This window comes from Branchiostoma lanceolatum, chromosome 16, assembly GCF_035083965.1.
Source record: "Branchiostoma lanceolatum isolate klBraLanc5 chromosome 16, klBraLanc5.hap2, whole genome shotgun sequence".
Classification (NCBI taxonomy): domain Eukaryota; kingdom Metazoa; phylum Chordata; class Leptocardii; order Amphioxiformes; family Branchiostomatidae; genus Branchiostoma; species Branchiostoma lanceolatum.
In genome coordinates this window covers 15863343-15885053 of record NC_089737.1, presented here as the reverse complement: position 1 = coordinate 15885053, position 21711 = coordinate 15863343, and the positions used below count along the sequence as shown (strand labels likewise).

Here is a 21711-nt window from a genome sequence, read left to right as displayed (position 1 = left end):
TACAACCACCTAATTTTAAAAATTGCAACTGTTCCAAAAGCTCTTGTTACACCTTGCTAATTAAACAAGGGTCAAAACCATGACTAGGATAAACACCAGTCCTATGATCCAACAGGTCATATCATTCCTTCTCACCTAAAACATTTACCTTCTTGTTAATTTTCCCACTCTCTCTCTATTGAGACTTTGAGCCCCAAGGATGTTATCCACTGTATGCACTTTGTGTATTTTATTAATCCATAAATTATTGATTGATTGGTTGATTGATTGGCTGATCTCTGAAATTAAATGTGAAACCCCTTGATGTGCCACTAGATGTGGCCAGGTCCCCCCATAGAGACCCTCAAACATAACCTCACCTGTCTAAGAGCTCGAAGAACTGCTCCTCCTCCAAGAAGAAGTTGTGTTCGATCAGGACCCGCTGGAGCTCCCGGATGTCGACGGTTCCGTCCTTGTTGTAGTCAACCTTACGGAACGCCTTGTCGAAGTCTTGGTAGTACTCTCGGAACTTATCTCTGTTAAGAAACATGTTTAAGAATCGTCAGTTAAGACTTAAAGTGTTCTGTCTTAAATAGTATATAAGATGACGGTTGAAGCTGTATTAAGTGCAATTTTGTGTTGTATAATAAGTCTTGTTGAAGTCTTGGTAGTTCTCACGGAACTTATCTCTGTCAAGAAACGTCAGTTTAAGACTTCAGTTAAGACTTAAGGTTTTCTGTCTTAAGTACAGTTTTTAAAAAGTTGTACAATCTTGGCCCTTTCCAATTTCTAAGACAAAAAGTTAGACAAACCATATTTTAACAAAAATAAAATAAAAAGGGAACAAATTTAAAACATCAACTTCAAAACCTGCTAAAACATGTCATCATACATTTAATATGTATACTCTTTCTGTACTACAGCAAGGCACTTCTATCACTAGGTCTAGACTTGCTGGAAAAACACTTTTTTTTAAAGATCTGTCATGTCAGAGTCATTGTCATCGTCACTACATGTACTATGGAATGTATCCTGTCAATGCAAATCTGTGAAGCGTTCACAGTGCTTGATCCATAATTGCATTGACAGATTCTTTCCACTAGTAAAAGGCTGTGTAAGGGGTTTTAAAATAGCTCCAACTGGTATGAATTTGAAGAATGATTGAATCATCACCCAGAATTTGAATTGAATTTTCCTGTCTGTGTTCAAAAGGCATGAAGAGAGTTTTGATATGCATGAACCACGGAGATGGAATTGTACAACCACGACCACTTACTCAACTCACAGCAGTTGGGTATGTGGTCATACACTCAGTTGAAAATTTGAAGTAGGTTTTCATTGAAGCTGGAGTTCCATAACCCCTTTCACACCCTTTGCGGAGCCTCTACTCTGTCGTTGTCAAACCTGTAGTACTCGGGGGTGCTCGGCATTTCCACAAACATCTTAAAGAACTGTCGGGACTCCAAGGAGCGTCCTTCCGTCACGTCTCTCGTCTTAAGACGTCTCATGTCAGGGTCTGGGATAAGGCCGCGTTCCAAGAACACCTTCTTGGAGTATGGCTGTTCCTTTAAGATGTCCTTGGTCCTCCTCGTCTTGTACATGTACGTCTCAGGAATGACGCCGTTGGCCAGAAGACGTAGCCTGATCTCTTTGTTTAAGTCGTCTTCGGCTTGGTCAGTCGGTTTCTTTTTGTCGTAGGAGTCAGGGAAGCTGTCTTTAAGACTTAAAGTTGTTCTGTCTAAGTCAGGTCGGTAAGCTTGTCTGTCGTGTCGCACGTCTTCACTGAAAAGACGAGAGGAGTCGTTTTTATCTAAGATGCTTCTCGGAAGATGTACATTCTTGTGAGAGGCATAAGGAAGATCATCTGGTGATTCAGAAGGGTTGCCGTCAAAGATTAGCCCGGCGTCAAGGAACCGTTTCTTACGGTCGGAGCAGTCGTGGTGGGAAGCCACTTCTCTGTTGCGTTTTGGCTCGTCACTTTCACTTGCATTTCCAGCACTTTCACTTTCGGCATCTGGAATGACTCCGTTGCTGAGGAGGATTTGTTTCACCTTCTTCTTCTCCGAGATCTTGTCGGCGAATGTCACTTTTCTCTCCCTTCTCTCTTCATTCCTTCGGTCCATTCTTGTGTCTCCTGCATTCAAGAAAGCTCTTTTCTTGTCTGATGGTTGGTTTGCATAGGATGTCTTTGTGTTGGCTTGGGTCAGAGCTTTGTTGAAGTTTTCCTCGTACCTATAAATGTCCCCATTGGAAAAGTGAACATGTCTGTCATTATAGCGCAAACTCGGAAGGATTCCACCATCGGATGTTGCGTAAGTCAGATTCGGCGTTCGATCGGGGATGACTCCGTTACCCAAAAACACATCTCTTGCCTTTCTGGCGTTGTTAGGTTTTCGGGGAAAGGCTTCGCGCGGTGCGAACGTTTCTCTCCTCACCACGTCCGGGATCACACCGCTGGCAAAGAGTGCCTCGCGAGCGTAATCGTCGGGAGTCTCTTCGCGAAAGTAGTACGTCTCAATAGCCGCCTTATGGCCACTTCGCCTGCAATGCATGCTGGGTGGGTCAAAGGTTATACCTCGGCTACAATTGGGGTCCTTTTTTGTCACTGACTGTTTTGTTAGTGGTTTTACGTCACTTGTCAGGGCTTTGTCATGTGTCATTGTCTGATACCCATATTGCTGTATGGTGCATGTCAATGGGATTTTTTGCTTCTGGTACAGTTGACCAGTTAATAAGGGACAAATACAATCATGGTCATGATAATTGTTTGTACAATCAAACATAAACTTACTAACCTACAATCAGACATTAACCTGCTGAGTCTAGAGCATGATTATACATTATTGTACATTCTAGAAAGTTCACAAATGGTAATTGCTACATCCATCTAGTAGAATGACATTGTAATCGTTTTAGGTATCATCTGACAAAGAAGTTGCAATGTCAGTGGTTACGATTAGTACTGGGTGTTTGCAAGACTTTTTTTCAAATAAAATGTGACATAGAAATCATTATAGAATGATCAGCAAAAATAACTTACTTGAGCTGTTGTTCCACCTCTGCTGCAGTCATGTGACCCGCTGCCTTCATCTGATTGGCTGCAATCTGCTGGTGCCGCGCCTGTTGCCCCTGGTGATGCTGGTCCAGGAACGCCTGACTGTCGTCCACGATTCGCCGACTCGTGCCGTGCATGTCGCCGGGGGCAAAGGTCAAGCCGAGAACCTCTACAAACTCGCCGTGGGTGAGGTACCCTTTCTGGTCTACGTCGTATCTGGGGGATGGAAGATAATGAGTTAAAAACACACTAACTTACAGTTATAATTTACGCCTATTTCCTCACTTGACTCAGGTAAAATTGAGTTGGACTAGAACTTGTAACTTAGCTTCAGGGTTAGGGATGAAGGATACTATCATAGCCCGCTATAGAACCCACCATACTTATCCAAAAGACAGTAAATGTATTTTTAGTATTTTAATTTATAATTTTGTGGAGGGCTTCCTTGGAATTTAAATTTAACTGAAGGGTCAACCCTAAGATTCTTAAACTAAGGGTCCCTCACGGTGTGAGTGAATCAACCTTATCAGTCTGGTTTTATGCAGCTTGTACTTACTATATCATACACAAGTGGTGTGTCACATCTTCAGGCAGTTTACATATTATACCAAACAAAAAATTTTTTTTACAAACAAACAAACAAACAAACAAACAAACCTTGAACAAACCTTGTCCATAGCTTGTTGAACTCGGAGCTCTTGAGCGGGAGAGTTTATATTAATAAGTACCTAGTGAATGAAGTCCCTACAAGTCTGGTCTCATGCAGATTATGTACTGTACAAAACTGGGCTGTTTTACACCTTCAGGCAGTTCACTGGCCATGCAAAAAACAAACAAACAAACAAACAAACAAACCTTGTCCAGAGCTTGTTGAACTCGGAGCTCTTGAGTGGCAGGGTGAACCGGAAGAGGACGTTTCTCAGCTCCTTCTTTGTGATGATCCCGTTTCCGTCGCGGTCAAACTGCTTAAAGGCCTGCAGGAAGATAAGGAAAACCTTAAGACTCAAGGCACATGTCTTAAACAAAAAAAGTTAAAGAAACAATTTACTATCTTGGTCAAACTGCTTAAAGGCCTGCAGGAAGATAAGGAATACCTTAAGACTCAAGGTACATGTCTTAAAGGAACAATTTACTATCTTGGTCAAACTGCTTAAAGGCCTGCAGGAAGATAAGGAATACCTTAAGACTCAAGGCACATGTCTTAAAGGAACAATTTACTATCTTGGTCAAACTGCTTAAAGGCCTGCAGGAAGATAAGGAAAACCTTAAGACTCAAGGCACACGTCTTAAAGGAACAATTTACTATCTTGGTCAGACTGCTTAAAAAGGCCTGCAGGAAGTAAGGAACAAATTACCATCTTGGTTAAATAGCTTAAAGAAAAGAGACATTTAACAAAATTAATCATTGAACATAAGACATAACTTTTTAATCAGGAAAAAAGACTTTAAATTGGTGTGGCCTTAGCAAGAAGTCCTGTTTTGGTACTGTAGGACTGTGCTCAGCTGTTACCTAGACGATGTCAGTCCTGGCATTCTTAACTGGAATTTTAAGATCATGGCTTCTTCTGGTTTGTCTATGGGCAGTTTAAGGTATTGATCAGTGGGTAATGTTAGAACTGTTCTAAACAGAAACCATTGTTACCTTGGCGATGTCAGTCCAGGCGTTCTCTGCCTTGGCCTTGAGGATCTCGTGAACCTGGTCACAGGCCATCTCCGCTGGGTCGTTAGGTCGGTTCCACCTGGCACGGCAAAACAGCAGGCAGCTCAACATTTAGTCATCCTAAGAATCTATCTTAATTGAAATCACAGTTAACTGCTATCAACATATATTCGCCATCCGTGAATAATTGTTATCCATGACTGCATTGTTAGCAGTAACACCTAGCTTCAGTGCTAGACGGTCATCAAAATATTGGCACTTGTAAATACATGGTTTTGAATGAAGAACTTCTATTTAACATATATTCACAGTTTTAAAAGTGAGTGCGTGTATGACATGAGAGATTTCTAATGCAGCTCTCCTAGGTATGCAGAGTTAATATATGCAGGGATGCATCAATATTTTAGTGGTATACTTTGTATCGGAGATCTCTTTAGACGCATATTTCCAGGGTGCCAGATTCTGGCAAAATTATATTTGAGCAGACATTCGTTGCCATACATTATTGCCATACATTTATTGTGCAATAAAGTTCCTTTTGTCTCTCTCTCTCTCTATCCAATTTAACGTCTTTTGTTCCCCATCATCTGGGGGTTAGATGTGCTTGCACATGGATGGGGAAGCCCCAGAACTCCTCATCAAGTGCAAGTTCTTTTTTGTAGCAAGAGTTTTTACGGCTGGATGCCCTTCCTAACGCCAACCCAAAACCTACTGCTGGGCTTAGGACATGGGAAATGTGTGTTAAGTGCCTTTCCCAAGGGCACAACGTCTGGGTGCATGTCCGGACATGTCGGGGTACTCCACTGGGGATTGAACCTGGGTCTTATTGGTTCATAGCCGGATGCTCTGCCACTGTGCTACACAGATGCCACAGACTCTGTAAAATATATAATTCATATTATGTAACTTACGTGTGAGTGGAGTTAAGCCACGGGTGGCTCTCCGGCCCTTCTGTCTCCTGGAACTTGGCTAAGAAGTCTTGGAATGTCATCTTGGACTTCTTACTGATCTGAAGACGGTTCATTAACCTGGAGGAAAGGACCAAGAAGTTAAGAGGAGAAAGTCATCAAACTACATGCCACTCTTTTCATGATCTTAGAAACAGGTTGATACTTAGATGATATAATCCTTTCAGCATTAAGTTTTGTTGTATTAGTTATTTTGGGTTTTTGGAGTTAGCTATTTAGAATTTGAAACCTAAGTTGTGAAGGTTATGCTGCATTGATTGTAATTCTTGTTGATTCTATTTCGTGTTGTGCACCCAATTTTTTTCTGTGCACCTAAATTTCTAGCTTAGGTGCACCAGAGCTCTTATTCCCAAAAATGAATTTTGAGCAGTACAGGACTGGTGTAATGGGCTAAACACCCTGTCTTTACAACACAAGGCCCTATGTATAATACAGCATCATGCTTGCACAGGTAATTTTAGATCTCACCTGTTGTAGAGGTGGTATTTAGCCTCACCTGTTGTACAGGTAATTTTAGATCTCACCTGTTGAACTCGTCGTCCGTCATGATGAACATGAAGGAGTCCAGCAGCTTGCGGAAGTCGTTCCGGGTGATGCTCTGAGACTTCGTCTCGTCCATCTTAAGGAACGTCTCTGGGAGGTCCTGAAGACAACATGTCAGATACAATGTTTCAATATAAACTTTTAAGATCAATCGAATCTGTGTCCTAGTCCCTTCGTCATCTCAATCAAATCTAAGGAATCTAAAACCTTTGGTTAAAGAAGACGCATGCAGTGACTCAATTTTTCCATGTCCACTGCTAAAAAAACTAACCCAGGACCTTTACTGGCAGAATGGCTGATTATACTGGCAGAGATCCTAATTGGAATCTCTGTTGGTAGAGACTCTGATCGTGATATCTACAGGAAGAATCAATGATTCTACCAGATCACAATCTCTAACCTGGCATGCATTTTATAAGTTCTGAGCTCACATCATAATACCAGTCTCGAGGTCCTTAGTTTAATATTATAGCAAAATTATGGAATTGTCTTGAAGTTCCTGACAATATTTCCCTCTCAAATACACAGCCCTTCAATACCAACATTCACTGGTATTTCCTATAAGATTTATGGAGTTAATAATGTCATATTCAGGTGTCTGCTTGCTACCTTTTCACCCTGAAATACCAGGGAACCAAGCAAATAAACTGGCCTAAAATAGAAAGAAAGAATCCCTTACATTGAACCCCTCCCTGAGCTTTGTCCTCAGAGTAAAGTTTCTCCACCATTCTAGATCTAATGTACAGGGTGTGATTTTTCCAGGTTTCTCCTACACTATTATGTATATATATAAGGCTACACCAAGTAATTTTTATGGATGACGTCCTGGGAAGACCCTAAATCTAATGCGAGAGTGCAAAAAAAAAGCAAGAAGGGCCAAAAAAAACAAGATGCCTAGATTTGAAATATAATAGTCGACGACACATGTTAGGACACAGATTGAAAGAGAGAACACAGTGTAACAACTAACAATTCTTTTATTCATCATGAAAATAATTTGGATAAATCAGTTGAAGTTGAACAGCAGTTGTTGTCCTGTCCTGTTTCTTTCCATATCCCATTTGTTTTTGCAGGCCTTTGGTCATAGTTACAGGAAGCGGAATTTCTTGTTTGTTTTTTCTGGGAACAGACCAAAATCAATGCGCGCGCGGACATCATCCTTAAAAATTACTTGGTGTAGCCTAAAAGAGAAAGAAAGAATCCCTTACGTTGAACCCCTCCCTGAGCTTGGTCCTGAGCAGCTCCTCCACCTCCTCCGCGGACATGTACCGCACGTTGGTGTCGTTCACGCGGTGGTTACCGGAGCGCAGGATGTCAGAGGACGGACCGCCGTGTCTGAAAAACAGCAGATTATTTGTCAATGTTAGACTTCGTTTGGCTTTGGTTTTAGTTTTAAGGAGACTTTTCACCAGTAATGTAATCAACTGGATTCGTAGACACGGGGTTCAATCTCTGGGTCGGGCCCCTGCTTAGACATGTTGTCATGAGTTTAAGAAATGTGTGCCTAAACATAATACAGTATCAGGTAACAGTACAGCAGTAAAGGTTTACATAAAGGAAAGGGAAAGGGATCTCGAACCAGTTTAGCTCAAATGAACTCAATGAACAGATGAGCTACTCTTCCACCGGTCGTGACAGAGAAGACAGACGCTATGTACAGTATTTACAGGTTCATTGTACCGGGGAAATTCCCCTAGCTCTTTTCGACAAGCACAATGAACAGTGGACCACGGCTTAATGTCCCGTCCTAAGGACTGCGATCTTTAACGGTAGCGTGCATGTCGGGTGAGCGACACAGCCGGGATCGAACCCGGGGCTTCTAGTTCCAGAGGCAAGATCGCTAACCACTGGACTACGCACGCTACATGTCGGACCTGTACCTCAGTATAGTACCTCAACAATTTGACAAAGTAACTAACGGTCACCGTTAAACCTGTCTTCGAGAGCATCTCAAAACAAAGGACTGGGCCATGGTGCTGATTTTAACGTCCATTCAATGTTTTTATCTCTTCCTAGTGGCTAAATTTTCATCTTTGTGGTGTGAGCCCTGCATGAGGGAGCTTCAGGCATTTGCATTGGGTGTCAAACCTATGCATGTCAAATAACCCAGCACATTATAAGTACCTGACTATATGAAAAAGTCACAGCACCCACCTTCTGTCCTCGAAGGCAGCGATGAAGTCTGAGTACTGCAGGAAGCCGTTGAAGAATCCGAGGCGGTTACAGAGGCTGTTAAACTGGCCTGGGTCCATGAACATCCCGTTATCCTCCAGGATCTGAGAATTAAGAAATAAAAAACACAGTAATCTTTCTATATCTGAGAGCGCCTGCACTAGGGAGGCACAGAAAAGGTATAAAAGGAGGAGTGGTTCGATCTCTGTCATTCTTGAAAAAGACAATAAAGTCGAAACCGGTCGAATACCATGCAGTCTCCGCTGTCATTTTCCCAAAAACTACAAATGCTTTCTATATCTGATGATTAAACAAATGTGATGAATCCAAGACAGCGTCATTTACTAAAGACAATGTATGTACAGATTCTTGTTAGTCATGAATTCTTAAATCACGTATAGAGTTTGATGCTTGGTTTAGTGATAAAAACTAATTCATCTTAAGTATTTAAGGTTGGTTCAGTTGAATAATAGAGATGCAGATGATAGGGCCATATTTACATGTCTTTAAGTTAGACAAAATGAATAAGAATCTCAAATGTTTGAAGTCCTGTGGTATGGTGTCCAGTGGAACTCGTAACTTAATAATGTCTTAAACTCAAAGGCTATGATTATACATCAACCATCCCAAGACAGTATGGTGTCAAGAAAGTAGAAATCTTAACTAAACATCTAAGAAACTCACATGTTTGAAGTCCTTCTTGGAGACCCTGCCCTTGCCAGTCTTGTTGTAGCGTAGAAACGTCTTGCGGATCTGCACGTCCTTCTGAGACATCTGATCCTGGAGCTTAAGGATCACCTCATCGGCCGTCATCTTAGACGTTCTTCTGGCAGCGTTCTTCTCTATGTCGTTTATTCTGGAAGGACGCGTAATCTTATCAAGAATTGTCCAGTTCTTGGTGGCAAATGTGCTAGATGTTGGCACATCGGCAGCCAAATCCGTAGAGTGTTTTTGACACACTTTTAGACAGATTAGCCAAAGAGGCCTCACTCCACCGCCATGGAAGGTTGTGTAAAGTACCTTTTTCAAGGGCACAACATCCTGAGCATTGAACTCAGGACCTACTGGTTCTGAGGTCAATGCTCTAACCATTGTGCCACAACACTATATTCTTGTTATTATTATTCTTAAAAAGTGTGAATCTAATTCTAAGACACAGCATCTCCTTACCCATGATACCAAACAAACAAACAAACAAACAAACAAACAAACCTGAGGTTCTGGTTGCTGATTCTGCGCTCCTCCCTAGCGTAGCTTTCCTCGTGCACCTGGGTACTCAGGCCCTGCAGGTCTCCCGGCTTGGCGTCCACCCCCAGTTTTATTTACCCATAATAACAAACAAACAAACAAACAAACAAACCTGAGGTTCTGGTCGCTGATTCTGCGCTCCTCTCTAGCGTAGCTCTCCTCGTGCACCTGGGTACTCAGGCCCTGCAGGTCGCCCGGCTTGGCGTCCACCCCCAGCTTTGCCAGGAACTCTCCGAACGCGATGTTTCCGTGGACATTCTCTTGGCAGCCCCTCCACATCCTGGAAATGAAATTTGAATTTGAGGAAAACATGTCCTATAATACTTGCTATGGCAAACATGTAGTATTGAGGAGGTCAGATTGGCAGGTTAGGAAATATTTTGAACACAAAGTTTCCGCCTGTGTTTCCATAAACATTCTAGAAGATCAGAAGAAAAAATTATTGTATATCAAACATGGTGTATTAAGGTCTCAGGTCAGTATTAAGGCTAGAAGTCTGATTGGTATCACTAGGAAACACTTTGAAGGAAAGTTTTTCTTCTACATTTTCACCCAAGAAGAAAAGGCAAGAAGACCTCTTGTAATTCCAAATCTAAAACCTTCAATGTTTTATGTTTTACAACCAAAATCTCAACTCACTTTTCGAAGTGTTCGTCTGACACTGGCAATCCAAAGTTGTCGAGTATCCTCCGCAGCTCTCGCCGCGTTATCGTTCCCGTGGCGTCCGGGTCGAAGGATTGGTACATCGCCAGCATCGCGTTCCAGTTCTCCGTCAGTTTCTCGCGAAGGATGTCCTCGACCGTGTCCCACGCCAAGATGGCGGGCGGCTGCTGGGCGTTGTACTTGTGGGTGGAGAACAGCCACTTGTGCGCCTCCTAGTGGTCGGACAAGGAATTGCAGGAGATTAGAGTTTATGAAAATGATATATTTATCTAGTAATCGTAAGTAACTTCTGAGCCAACTTTACTTGTGCGTGGAGAACAGCCACTTGTGCACCTCCTAGCAGTCGGACAAGGAAGTGCAGGAGATTAAAGTTCATGAAAATAACGTCATTCTAACCTTCTCTTTACTGCCTAGCCTTTGACCAACATAAGCCAAAGAGCTACCTTAGCAGGCTGAAGGTTAAGAAGATTTTGATCCAAGTTATACTTGTGCATGGAGAGCAGCTACTTGTGTGCCTTCTAGTGGCCAGACATGGAAGTGCAAGAGATAACATTTTATGAAAATAATGTTATCTAATTGCCCTCTTTCCACTACTGAGGCCAATGAGCAACCAAGTATTTGACAGATCACTAAACAAATTTCACAGACAAAGACTACTTTTTGATGATAACATATCTAAATGCAGTTTAAACTTTCCAACTGAAAAGTTTCTTTCCAACTTGTGGTAACAGGGAAGACATCCGCAACCTGAATATACAATACACAGGTTCAACGTACTGGTCACGAGAAATATCTGTTTTTGGGTACTTAATACTGGACCATGCCAGTCATTGAAAAGTGAAAGTTCTTCCTCACCACTTTCTCCTGGGGCTCGAAGAGGTCCAGGAATTTCTTGTAGCTGATGAATCCCTCGTGCAGAGGGTCTAAGATGATCATGAGCTCCTTGAACTGCTCGTCGGACATCCTGAAGGTGAAACTCTCGATGATCTTACGCAGCTCCTTACGAGAAACCTTCCCGTCTCGATCCTGAAGACACATTGTCATTAAGAACTTCAGAAATCTTGAAAATAAGTCTTCTTCACGAAATTCTTTGTCACAAATATTAACCAGTTATTTAAGATTTTGAAGAAAGCTGTAGAATTTCAGATTAAAGCTCTGAAGAGAGCCAGTAAGGTTTGTAAGTAGATTTTACTGACATTCTACTCTATTTTATGTACATACAATTTTTTTCTGTGCACAACCAAAAATTTTAAGCTTCACCAATTCATCTACATGTATTTTTAGAAATGAATTTTAAGCCCTGGTTTACAAATTACATTTGTACATATATTCAAGTCTGTATGAGAAGTGTATTGATGTTTTTTTGTCTTAGGTAATCCTTTTTTCGTTTCGATAGCCAGGCTTCACAATGGTGGGTAAAAGTAAAAAAAAGCAAAGTCTGTACCCCGCAAACTTCACCAATTTGAGCCAATAAAATGTAAAAAAAAAAAACTCGTTCGCACATGAATATAAGTGTAAACGGGGCCTTAGAACAGAAGAATCTTCAAACTTACATCATCGAAGACAAGGAAGGCCTGCTTGATGGTGGAAGCTGAGATTTTTTAAACTCCATTCACAAAGAGAAACCTTTCTATGAAGACCACGTTTCTACGGCAACCACAGTGGCCATCTTAAACAGGTTTGGATGTCCTGTACTTACATCATCGAAGATGAGGAAGGCCTGCTTGATGGTGGAGTAAAATACTTTCTATGGAGACCACCTGTCTATGAAGACCACGTGTCTACAACAACAACAGTGGCCATCTTAAACAGGTTTGGATGTCCAGTACTTACATCATCGAAGACGAGGAAGGCCTGTTTGATGGTGGAGTAGCCGTCTAGGATGTGCTTCCTCAGCTTCTCGATGATGTCAGAGATGTGCGGGGAGCCCTCCGCCTCTCGGATGGGGTTTACTCTGCGAGGGAGAATACTTCGTTAGTACACACTAATTAGATTTGTTGGTTCTTCACTTCTGGTTAAAAAAAGTCCTTTTGCACCATGCAGAGATGTGCGGGGAGCCCTCGGCCTCTCGGATGGGGTTCACTCTGCGAGGGAGAATACTTCGTTAGGCCACACTAATTAGATTTGTTGGTTCTTCACTTCTGGTTAAAAAAAGTCCTTTTGCACCATGCAGAGATGTGCGGGGAGCCCTCCGCCTCTCGGATGGGGTTCACTCTGCGAGGGAGAATACTTCGTTAGGCCACACTAATTAGATTTGTTGGTTCCTCACTTCTTGTTAAAAAAAGTCTTTTTGCACCATGCAGAGATGTGCGGGGAGCCCTCGGCCTCTCGGATGGGGTTCACTCTGTCGGGAAAAATACTTTGTTACGACTAGGCTAGTAGCTAGCAGGACGTCAGGGCGTCTTCTGGACGCCCTACGGTATGCAAACAAAGAAAAAAAACTCTCTCCTTTTGCAGAGGACGCCATGTTACTTCATTAGGCCACATTAATCAAATTTGTTGGTTCTTGTTAAAAACTTTTAAATTCCTCTCGCACCACCATACATGGTGCATATCTGGCTGTGCCCATCCCTGTTCCTAAGCCCTTGGGCCAAACACGTACAACTACCAATTATATGCTGCAGAAACGTTAGCAGGTGAGAACAATACCTGGTTGTGTACAAAGAACCATCTATATCCTATATTCTACCAACCTGATGAAATTATTTTCGGAAGAACATCCCTTTCCTGATCCATGAACTTCTCCATGAAGTCTCTTAACAAACAAACAAACAAACAACATGGCGGTACTCACTTCCTGTTGGCCTCAGGTTTGATGGGAATGGTCTGCCCGTTGCCGTCGGCCTGCGGATCCTGGAACTTCTCCAGGAAGTGTTCCCAACAAACAAACAAACAAACGAATAAACAAACATGGCGGTACTCACTTCCTGTTGGCCTCAGGTTTGATGGGGATGGTCTGCCCGTTGCCGTCCGCCTGCGGATCCTGGAACTTTTCGAGGAAGTGTTCCCAGGCAACCTTACCCGACGCCTTGATGCGCAACCTGTCACAGAAAAAAGTTGGGTTTCAATTTAGTAACCTTGAATATAACACTAATGGTAAAGAGATGTACATTGTCAAGTTGTTTTTATTGGTTGCTTTATCATATGTATTATGAGCTGAACATGGCGACCAAAACTAGATCTATATTTGTCGTCTTCTAATTTGGAGAACAGAATGGTTTCCTCTAATTGGAAATCTCTGATTGGCTGGGTGTCATTCAAAATTCATTGAAAGTTTCTGATTGGTCTCAATCTGATCACACCAGTAGTGATTGGTCAGTTTGATATGTGGCAAAGGCTACAATTGGCTGCTTACCTGTCCATCAACTGAGCCAAGAGCTGGTCGGATCTGAGTGTACCAGCTGATTTTTCCAAAAATTAAAAAATTTATATCATAAATGTCTCTGATTGGCTAGAAATGACCCCCTCTATACTGATTGGTCAGTTTGAATCTGGGGGGACTATGATTGGCTGCTTTATTGTCCATCAGCTGAGAAAAGAGCTGGTCGGACATGAGACTGATTTTTCATAAATAGAAAATTTTAGATCATAAAGGTCTCTGGTTGGCTGGGAATGACCACCTCAATACTGATTGGTTCATTCAAATCTGGGGAAGGCTGTGATTGGCTGCTTACCTGTCCATCAACTGAGAAAAGAGCTGGTCTGACATGGGGATGGTGAAGTGCACCAGGACAGACTTCAGGTCGTCTATGCTGATGTATCCGCTGTTCGTCGCGTCGAACGCCAGAAAAGCCTTCTTCACGTTGGCGTAGTTACTCTTCATCTGCAGATAGAAAACATTTGATATCAGACTTGTTCAATGTTTGAAATCATCTGCTGTTGAAACATACTTTTCTACACACTGTCTGACGAATTAAACTGAAGTAAAGCCTTCTTTACAGTAGTGTAGCTTTCCCATCTGGAAAATAACAACACTGAGTAACATCATGTTTGAAGCCTTTACTGTTCAATGTTTAAAGTTACTTCTTATTTTTAAGGCCTACTGTTGGTAGAATGAAATGACAGAAAAGCCATCTTCACAAAGTTTTGCTGCAGCAATTGTAACTTTTCATCTACAGAAAGACAGGGTTATAGTTTTAGTTTTTCTATTCAACAAGGAAATCCATTTTCCCTGTCCTTGGTGCTGAATGGCTGTTGTGGTTCAGAACAACTTTTCCTTTACATAGAATTGTTGTTACTGGATCAAAATTACTACATTACGGTGTCTATTTGAATTTGTATGTCGATTATCATTGCAGATGAACCTTCATGCAAATTTCCTTACCTTTTTGCGGAGTTCTTTCTCGATCTGTTCGAAGGTCATGCCTTCCACGACCTTGTCGGACTTGTGCTGCAGAGCCTGCTTAGCAACCTGCTTCTTCCTCTCCTCCTCCACCTGCTGCCAATTCAGGGCTGCAGCAAATCAGAGGAGGGACTTAGTAAAATATGACATCTCATTGGCTAGTGGAAACTCAGTCAAAACAAAAGAGCCAATTAGAGGGGGAATCAGCAACAACATAGTATCCAATTACTTCAAAGTCATGTGCATAGCCAATCAGAGAAGGGAACTAGAGAAATATGGAACCCCATTGGCTGTTGAAAACTCAGACTAACAGCCAATTAGAGGAAAGAATCAGAGAGATTGTATCCAATTAGCTACTGCAAAGTCATTTGCAAAGCCAATAACAGAAGGGAATTAGAGAAATTTGGAACCTTTGGCTGTTGAAAACTCAGGCAGTCAATTAGAGGGAAGAATCAGTGAGAGATAGTATCCAATTGGCTACTGCAATTGCTCAGTCATGTCAAGAACCAATCAGAGACAAGGAAAAGTGCAAGATGTTCTATCCTGGCTATCACCCAGATGTCTATTCTTGCCAATTTACTCAAGCTAGTACATGTCACTCAATGTAAGATGTAAGATGTGTTTTATTGGTTTATCGCAGTTCACATACACTGAATTAAAAAACCAATGTACAGTAAGTTCCACTGCTGTCGACGTACATAAAATCTCATGCGCATATAAAATCTTCAATAACATCAAGAGGCTAGGCAACAGAAGTTGAAGAATGTTTTCATCTATGAACTAAGTAGTAGTAGACCAAGTAGTATGAACTAAGACAAGACTGTGCACACAACAGTGACTAGGTTGCCCCTTACCGAGCATGGTAGAGTCAGGCGCCACTGCGTTGTGCTTGTGCACGTACACCCCCAGCCTGCGCAGGAACTCTGTACTTACCGAGCATGGTAGAGTCAGGCGCCACTGCGTTGTGCTTGTGCACATACACCCCCAGCCTGCGCAGGAACTCTGTATACTCCACCACTCCCGTGTGCTGGAAGTCATATCTGTGCCATAGCCTGCAGCGCGGGAAAATGTTGTTAAATAAACAACCTTATAAGGCTATGTTGTAGTTTCCTGGATGATCGGATCATGCAAATCAGGACTCATTTGTATAAGAAAATGCTACTGGTTGGTTTATTGGTTTATTGAGAAAATCCATTCGTGATGTGCCCTAAGGCACACCCCTAGTCTTCCTGGACTTCTAACATCACAATAAATACATTAAATAACAGTACATACAAAGTCTTTCCTAATTAATATGTAATAAGAGAAGACTTTTGTTTGGATAGAACACCTGTATTGTTTGGGTAGAGAATATGTCAAAAGATATAATTTTTGTAAATGAGGACCAGATTTGCATAATCAATGAAAAAACCCTTTATTATGCCAGTGGTAAAGGTAGACATCATTAATTTTGGTAAAGGTATGAGGTTGTGAAACTAGTTCTTCTGAAGTCCTAGAACCTACAACTTATGACTAAGTTTTTAAATTGGTAGAATAACTAGTAAGTTATCAGGTTAACTGTCTTACTTATCAAACTGCTGGTCTGTCATCCTGAAGCAGTAGTTCTCCAGCACCTTCCTCAGCTCGTGTCTCTGGATCTTCCCGTCTCGATTGTAGTCGAACAAGCGGCACGCCTTCACAAAGTTCTTCAGATTAGCTCCGATCTAAACAGGGAAAATCATGGTGATAAAAAGCTAGGTATATGTACATTTACTTTTGCAGTCCTGTGATTTTATTCTGCAGTCACCGTGGAGGGAAAGGGAGGGTTTTGTAGTGTTTTAGATTTGAAGTGATTATTGTATGATGCTGTAGTCAGACAAGTTTAAGGGAGGTATATTTGCAGTGTCACAAATTTGCAGTTGAAGTTGCGATGTTTTTACAGTTTTTTGGCTGGGATGACAAGTTGTTAAGGTGTATCCCATTTTGCCATTGATCCAATCTATTTTACATTAAAAAGAAGACATATATATCCATTAAACCACTAAAAACCCTTAAGCTACGTTCTTTAAAATGTAAATTAAGGATGCCCTAATGTCCATCTGCACCTGCCTGCTTCATTGAAATAGAAAGTGAGTGAAAGTGCTGTGTTATATCCTGGAAGACCCCTGAACTTGACCTTGAACCCACCTTGTCCTTGAGCTCCCTCTCCAGCTTGTCCACGCTGACCTCCATGGGCGACCTTGACTGGTTGTACTTGTGGATTCCGCTCAGCCATTTTGCAGCATCCTTCCCGGAAGTCTCCTTCCCGTAGAACTTTTCCAGGAAGTCAGTGTAGCGGAGGGTCCCGTTGGGGTTTAGCTGGCACTGGAAGTACAGATTATACATGCAAGTCAGAGATGGCAGACTTCACCCATTTCTAGTACATGTATAGCTTCAGTACTGCTTCGTAGAAAGTTTCATCTGGATGGTAGTTCAATGATGTCGGTTACTGTTACAACCAAAATTTGACCTAGTGATGAGACGATATTCCACAGGTTTCTAAAAATGCTGAATTCAAAGAGATCTAAATGCAGAATCAGTTATCGGTGCGAACACTTCATATGTATATCTCGGTATTCAAGACAAGAAATTTGGTGGTATTAGGAAACCCAGTGGGATTATGAAAGTTGACTTTAACCTGCCTAACTCTGTAACCAATAGGAAATTCTGTGCCAAACAGCCATTTTAAAAGTTCACAAAGTCACCTTGGCCAGGATGGCGTCGAACTGGTCGGTGGTTAGGGGTTAGGGTAAGAGCATGGACAGGTCAAAGTTAGGGTTAAAGGGTGAGGGTCAAGGGTTAAAGGGTGAGGGTTAAATATGGCAAAAGTCACCTTTGCCAGGATGGCGTCGAACTGGTCGGTGGTTAGGGGTTAGGGTAAGAGCATGGACAGGTCAAACTTAGGGTTAAAGGGTGAGGGTTAAGGGTTAAAGGGTGAGGGTTAAGGGTTAAGGGTTAAAGGGTGAGGGTTAAATATGGCAAAAGTCACCTTTGCCAGGATGGCGTCAAACTGGTCGGTGGTTAGCGGGGTAGAGCATGGACAGGTCAGTGTTAGGGTTAAAGGGTGAGGGTTAAGGGTTAAAGGGTGAGGGTTAAATATTCACAAAGTCACCTTTGCCAGGATGGCGTCGAACTGGTCGGTGGTGAGCGGGAAGCAGAAGGTCTCGAGCACGCGGCGGAACTCGCCCTTCGTGATGCTCAGCGATTGGTCCACATCGTACGTCTGGAACGCCTGCAGGGAGTCCAAACAAGTTCAAAGTTAAAGTTAGAATCAAAATCCTATTTCCCCATACTTTAGTGTGTAGTGTCGTGCCCATCTCAGTTTCTACAGCCATCGGCCAGGCCACTGTATCCAGGGGGGAGGGGGGCTAGTCCACTGGTAGTGGTGTGTTCTAAGCCATTGCAGAGGTTCAATAGCAGATGTCGCATGTACTTAGTTAAAAGTTAAAATCTAATCCCACACACACACATACCATAGTATATGGGGACAGTGCCCATCTCTGTTTTTATAGCCCTAGGGCCACACAGGCCACTGCTGTTAGTAACGATATCCAGGGGTTCATCTAAATCAGGGAAGAGGGGCGCTGCACCCTCTTGTTTCAGCCCAGCACCCCCTTGTTGAATTCAGATTTTAGCTAAATCCAAAGCATACAGCCTTCCTCAGCGATTGATTCTTCCTGCTAAATACATAGAATTCGCTCTCTCGTCTGTGTATGCTTCCTCTTGTTCAATTTTTCTAGAAAAACCCCTGCGATATTGTAAATTTTTATCACTTCAATATTCAGACATTCAGATGTTGATTAAGACTCCTACTTACCAGTTTGAGGTCGTTGAACTTTGACCTGACCCTCTCTCTGAGCAGACTCTCGATCTCCACCACACTCAGGCCCGGCTTCAGCACGATACTGCTCTGGGACAGAGACAGGGGCGCTGGGAACAAGAGCAGTCACATGATTAGAGAAGAGGTTCTGTCATCAAAAGGTATCTGGTCACCAAGCTGTTTAGGCTATCCCAAGGTGAAAACAGTAAGCAGAAAAGAAAATTGGAGAGAGGGCTAAAAAGCAACACAAAGCTCAAGGAGTATTCTTTGATAAATAAAGAATTGTTCATCTAAAGGTCTCAATGCTTGTAAAGAAAAAAATTGACCTAATTCCTCCTTTTTGTTTCTGATTCATCCTAGCTCAATCTTTTTTTTTACTTTCCGCAGAGTAAGAAAATGGAAAGCAGAAATGAATGACTTAAAAAGACTCCTAATTTCATTTGTTTCCCAAGAGCATTCGTTTTGAAAAGAGCAACCTGCACCTATTTGTCGCACACAATATAGAATGTAATACCAGCTGTTTTTAAGAACAATTGCTTTGACAGGCTTGGCAGAAATATTTGAATGAGAAAAAATTGAGTTACAGTCTTTTGTTACTCTTGTCAGATATTTTGACCACAAGCAAAGGTCTGTTTCTGTGTCCTCTCTTTGCTACACTTACAGAACTGACCTTAGTTTGTCTTCATGGGTTGTATTTTTATCTCCATGAAAAATTGAGATATAGTTTTGGGTGTGTCTGTCTGTCTGTCTGTTTGTGATTCTGCACTACTCTAGTCAGCATATATAACTCCACACCTCTTGATGGATTACGATGATATTTGGTATGTGGGCGGGTGTTGTGAGGCCAAAATTCAAGGTCGATTTTGGGCCCCCTGGTATGTGACCTTGGTACTGCAGCAGAACTTCAATTTTTGTATCTTTTGACCTGGATCTGCTGTGGTCTTGATTTTTGGGTGGCAGATAGCTTATGATGTAATAAAGAAGTGGTGTAGGTTTGGGTCCCCTAGCAGCTTGTTGGTGTCTGAACCTTGTTTGATATGCCAAAAACCAAGTCTCCAGCTATGATAATATTTTTTAAATATTATCATAGCTGGAGTTAAAACTGCAGAGTTAGGGCTGTAAAAACGAGTATCTGACTTTGGTTGGGGATGTAAAAGGTGGTGGAAGGAGAGGGATGGGCTCCAACTTCCAATACCGTGCCCTTACTCAGCATACTGTAAATGCATTTAAGTTTGCGTGGTTTAATTTCGAAAAACCACAAACATTTCTGCATTTAAACTGTATATGTAGGTGTCCCTGGTACTTAAAGTACGAAACAAAATAAAGTGCTCCATGACTTATGTTTTTATATCTGCAAATGAACGCTATCACAAAACTGCAGTTACTGTGCAAAAGAGTTCGTGGTAGACCAAAGAAATCTTGGATTGAGCGCGTCAAGAAGGACATTAAAGTGTGTGGCCTCACCAGCGTGAACCCCCATGGACAGAGCCGCTTGGAAGCGCGGTGTGAAGACTAGCCGACAGCTGCCCACCCCTGTGTCAGGGACCCCGGCAGCAGTATAATCAAATACTGCATACTGCTACTAAATCATCATTTAAGCTTAGAAATGATTTAAAGTATGAAGGAAATGAAAATAAGTTCTTACTTGATGAGACGGAGAGCCTGCTGGGTTCCATCGTGGCGGTTTGTCGTGGCAGCGACGCCCGCGAGCTCAGCCGGGAGATGGTAGCGTTCAGCGGCCGCGGGGAGAACGTCATTCCGCGGGAAAGCGGACGCAGACCGCGGAAATCCGGGGACGGCTGGACAACCTTCGCTGCCGACATGGTCTGCATTTAGGGGAACAATCTTAGTTTAGTTTGGGTAAAATTATTTGATACTGATAACGACTACGGATTTTCTTAGTCTCAAAGGTATGTAGGTAAAGCAGTCATCCTCAATTGAGGTGAAACATGATGCTTTTTCAAGTAGCTAGTGGTAGTGCCATGTGACTTCGCTATGGCTCGTGTTTTTAGGCACACCGGGTCACCCCTACTCCTCTCCTTAAGTGTGTCGGGTTCTTTTACGTTGTGAGGCTTATGCCAGAAGCTCCCACATACACGGGGACGCTGGCCATATTATAATCAAGTTAGAGTTGTAAGATAATAAGATACTGTACATAAGATACTGAACTAAAACATCTGCCAAAAAGGGTTAAGAGATTGAATATTCAATATAAAAATTGACAAATTGACAATTTTTTTAATAAGCAGGGCTCGAAATTCATCTTTGGGAATAGGTGCACTGGTGCACCCAAGTCAAAAAATTGGGTGCACAGAAAGAATTTTGGGTGCACCAGATAAAATAAAGTTGAATATTCTTCAGAACATAATTACAAGTTTAACGCTGCTGCCTTTCTTAGAACTTCAATCTGTAATTCTATAGCTAACTTCAAAATTTCAAACAAATAATACATTAAATTAAGTACAGCAAAAAGTTATCCTGCTGTTTTTTATATTTCCATTTCAATAATTTTCTGTATACTAGCGTACAATAATACCTTAACCCTATAGGCTACAAAAATATTTAGGTGCACCAGTGCACCCACAGTCAAAAATTGGGTGCACAGCTCCAATTTTGGGTGCACTGGGTGCACATGCACCCACTATTTCGAGCCCTGATAAGACACTATATATTTAATACGTTATCAAAGAAATGAAATAAACTCTTGAAATGTATGACTTTTTGTGACATTTCATGATTAAAGCCTCAAATATGTATACAATGTAATACACAAACCCATATCCTATCTGCTCCATCCCTACCACTGACACCTTAGTGTGGGTAGTCAGACAGTTGTAGTTTTAGTGTTTAAGAACCCTTGCCAAACTGTTGTCTAATGTAGCATTAATGCCAGAAATACTTATGCAGCACTAATGCTTGGTTAGTGCACACTGCGTTTTTGACAAGGGTGGACTGTAGTTAGGGGGCAGAGGGTTAATTTGGTGTGACCACCCCCACTGGCACCAGCCAGGGGAAAGGGTTTCCACTTCCCCTTCAGTCCAAGATGACTGGGTGATAAATGATGATTAATGGACAGGGGTGTATGCTGGCATTAATGCTCTGTTCCAAAGGGAGCAGAGGGAATCTAGCATTAATGCCCAATGTGCTCCGCTAAGGTGCGCGTAGTGCGGCATTAATGCTACATTAGACAACAGTTTGGCAAGGGAACCTCTCCATTGTCTGTACAGCGTAGGTAGAGTCCTA

General features: G+C 42.2%; 1 protein-coding gene across 5 annotated transcripts in view; it reads right to left on the bottom strand.

Annotated features, from left to right (window-relative positions):
* The window catches only part of LOC136421403 (EF-hand calcium-binding domain-containing protein 6-like), a 31413-nt gene that overhangs the window by 6984 nt on the left and 2718 nt on the right, over positions 1–21711 (bottom strand). Inside the window, exons 2-23 of one of the 5 annotated variants that reach the window (XM_066408666.1) lie at positions 20114–20294; positions 18466–18578; positions 17761–17880; positions 16797–16973; positions 16197–16333; positions 15564–15682; positions 14613–14740; positions 13963–14111; positions 13213–13329; positions 12122–12242; positions 11144–11314; positions 10265–10500; positions 9738–9905; positions 9062–9233; positions 8360–8481; positions 7414–7540; positions 6187–6305; positions 5606–5722; positions 4677–4773; positions 3890–4008; positions 3020–3250; positions 360–515 (exon numbers count right to left, since the gene is read on the bottom strand). In XM_066408666.1, the coding sequence (XP_066264763.1) occupies positions 360–515; positions 3020–3250; positions 3890–4008; positions 4677–4773; positions 5606–5722; positions 6187–6305; positions 7414–7540; positions 8360–8481; positions 9062–9233; positions 9738–9905; positions 10265–10500; positions 11144–11314; positions 12122–12242; positions 13213–13329; positions 13963–14111; positions 14613–14740; positions 15564–15682; positions 16197–16333; positions 16797–16973; positions 17761–17880; positions 18466–18578; positions 20114–20291 (3194 nt within the window). In that variant the 5' untranslated portion in view covers positions 20292–20294. Of the gene's footprint in view, positions 1–359; positions 516–1287; positions 2212–3019; positions 3251–3889; positions 4009–4676; positions 4774–5605; positions 5723–6186; positions 6306–7413; positions 7541–8359; positions 8482–9061; positions 9234–9737; positions 9906–10264; positions 10501–11143; positions 11315–12121; positions 12243–13212; positions 13330–13962; positions 14112–14612; positions 14741–15484; positions 15683–16196; positions 16334–16796; positions 16974–17353; positions 17437–17481; positions 17537–17760; positions 17881–18465; positions 18579–20113; positions 20295–21711 lie in introns of those variants that run through there. The other 4 variants (XM_066408670.1, XM_066408667.1, XM_066408668.1 and 1 more) reach the window with 4 other exon arrangements.